The 1,618-nt window shown below is 60.1% G+C and overlaps 1 protein-coding gene across 1 annotated transcript in view; it reads left to right on the top strand.

Moving 5' to 3' along the window:
- Positions 1 to 1,601: 1,601 nt before the first annotated feature.
- Positions 1,602 to 1,618, top strand: part of LOC116852964 — a gene marked incomplete at its 3' end in the record, with an annotated part of 10,151 nt that continues 10,134 nt past the window's right edge. The window contains exon 1 of the mRNA XM_032833746.1: positions 1,602 to 1,605. Coding sequence (XP_032689637.1) covers positions 1,602 to 1,605 — 4 coding nt within the window. The remainder of the gene's footprint in view (positions 1,606 to 1,618) is intronic.

The following is a 1,618-nucleotide window of genomic DNA, read 5'->3' as shown; positions in this document are numbered from 1 at the left end:
TTTTTTTGATAACTCAGGGGAAAATGCATTACGCATCCCCCGGAGACCTGGGGAGGTCACCGGGGGTATGTGGGACTCCCCTCCCCCTCTCTAAGGATAGGAGGAGGTATACCCACTAAAAACCCCTGAGTGTGTCCTTCACTGCGCAAGTAGGGCGACCCCCTGGCATCACCTTTCGGCATTCTTCGGGGGGCCGGACCACACCTTCTCCCACGGCGATATCGCCTCTCGCCTTGCGGAGGGCCTCCACGTATGTGAGGCCCCCCGGCTCGAGACGTACCGCTACCGCAACCGTCGCCGGCGGCGCCGGCAGCGCACGAGGCGCCACCGGACGCCCACGGACCTGCTCGTCCCTGAATCTCCTCCTGGGGGGGGAGGAGGAGGAGGAGGAACTCTCCTTCCCCTCCCGCCTCGTCCACCCGCCACGACCCGGCCTCGGTCGCTCAACGGGACCGCGGCGGGCGCCGTGGACGCGACCGGCCCTTGTCCAGCCAGCGGCGCCCCGGCATCAGTCACCCGGAGCGGGGACGTCGCCTTGTCCCTCGCCTCGGGTCGTACCTCCAAGAAGGGAGATACGGCCCGGTCCTCCGTCTTCGCGGCGGCAACAGGGCGGTTCTCCTCGGACATCTTGACCACCTCCGCCATGCATTTTCCCAGATCCTCTTTTTTACGCATCCATCCTCTCCTTTCCTTGTTCCATGCCTCCCTATCACTCTCCCACTTGAACTCCTTCTCCTTCCATTTCTTCCGCTCCAATTACCACTTTGCTCCTTTCTCCTTCTACACTGCCAGCTCGTTGTCCACTCTCCTCCCAAACTCCACTTTTTCATCGGCCCTCCTCTCCAGACTCCTCACCATTTTTTCCAAGTACTCCGTCCTTGTCTTGAACACTGTGGCGATCTCCGTGCCATATGTACTCAACTCCTCCTTCCTTATTCCGATCTCCTCCTTCTCAGCCTTGCTCATCCTCTTACTTTTCTCCACGACCTTCTCAATCCTTTTAGCGCTTTCTTCTGCGTAGTAATAGCGCTCAATGACGAAGTCCCTGTTCCATCCCTCATTATCCGGATCTGGCCACTTTCCCTTCCTTCTCTCTTCCTCGAAGTACTTCTCCTCCTCTCCAGACCCCTCCTCCGTTTCCGTCCTAGAACCCTCAATATCTATCTCCTCTTCCGGGATCTTCCTTCTTTTCCTCCTTCCTTTCCCTCCCCCTCTTCCTGTTTCTACCTCCTCCACGGTAGCTGTTTCGGCGTGCGGGCCCGTAGGCAACCCGCACGCCAGCCCGTCGCCGGATGACGACGACACAGGGAGCCGGGACGCTACCCCCCGTGCCGCCGGACCCTGGGGCTCCGAAACCCCTGGGCCGGTAAGTTTGCGTTGTGTCGTCGTCATATTGGTCCATCCTTTGAGTGAGAACTTTACAACCCCTCACTCATGGGCGGGTTTTTTATCGAGGTTGTCCTTCCCCTAGGTCGGCTGCTAAAAAGCTAACGAACCCGACCTACCCGTGAACCGACTGTCAGGCCCTGCCCCGGAATATGTCCGGACGGCTCTGACAGCCGCGCCCTCCCCAAATCCCCCCCCCCGTCGGCCCGTCCGGCATGGGTGACCCTACCGA

Source organism: Odontomachus brunneus, unplaced genomic scaffold, assembly GCF_010583005.1.
Source record: "Odontomachus brunneus isolate Ranch 3 - 2012 unplaced genomic scaffold, Obru_v1 Obru_scaffold_263, whole genome shotgun sequence".
NCBI lineage: Eukaryota > Metazoa > Arthropoda > Insecta > Hymenoptera > Formicidae > Odontomachus > Odontomachus brunneus.
The sequence above is the reverse complement of the archived record's forward strand: the minus strand, read 5'-3'. Positions and strand labels throughout refer to the sequence as shown.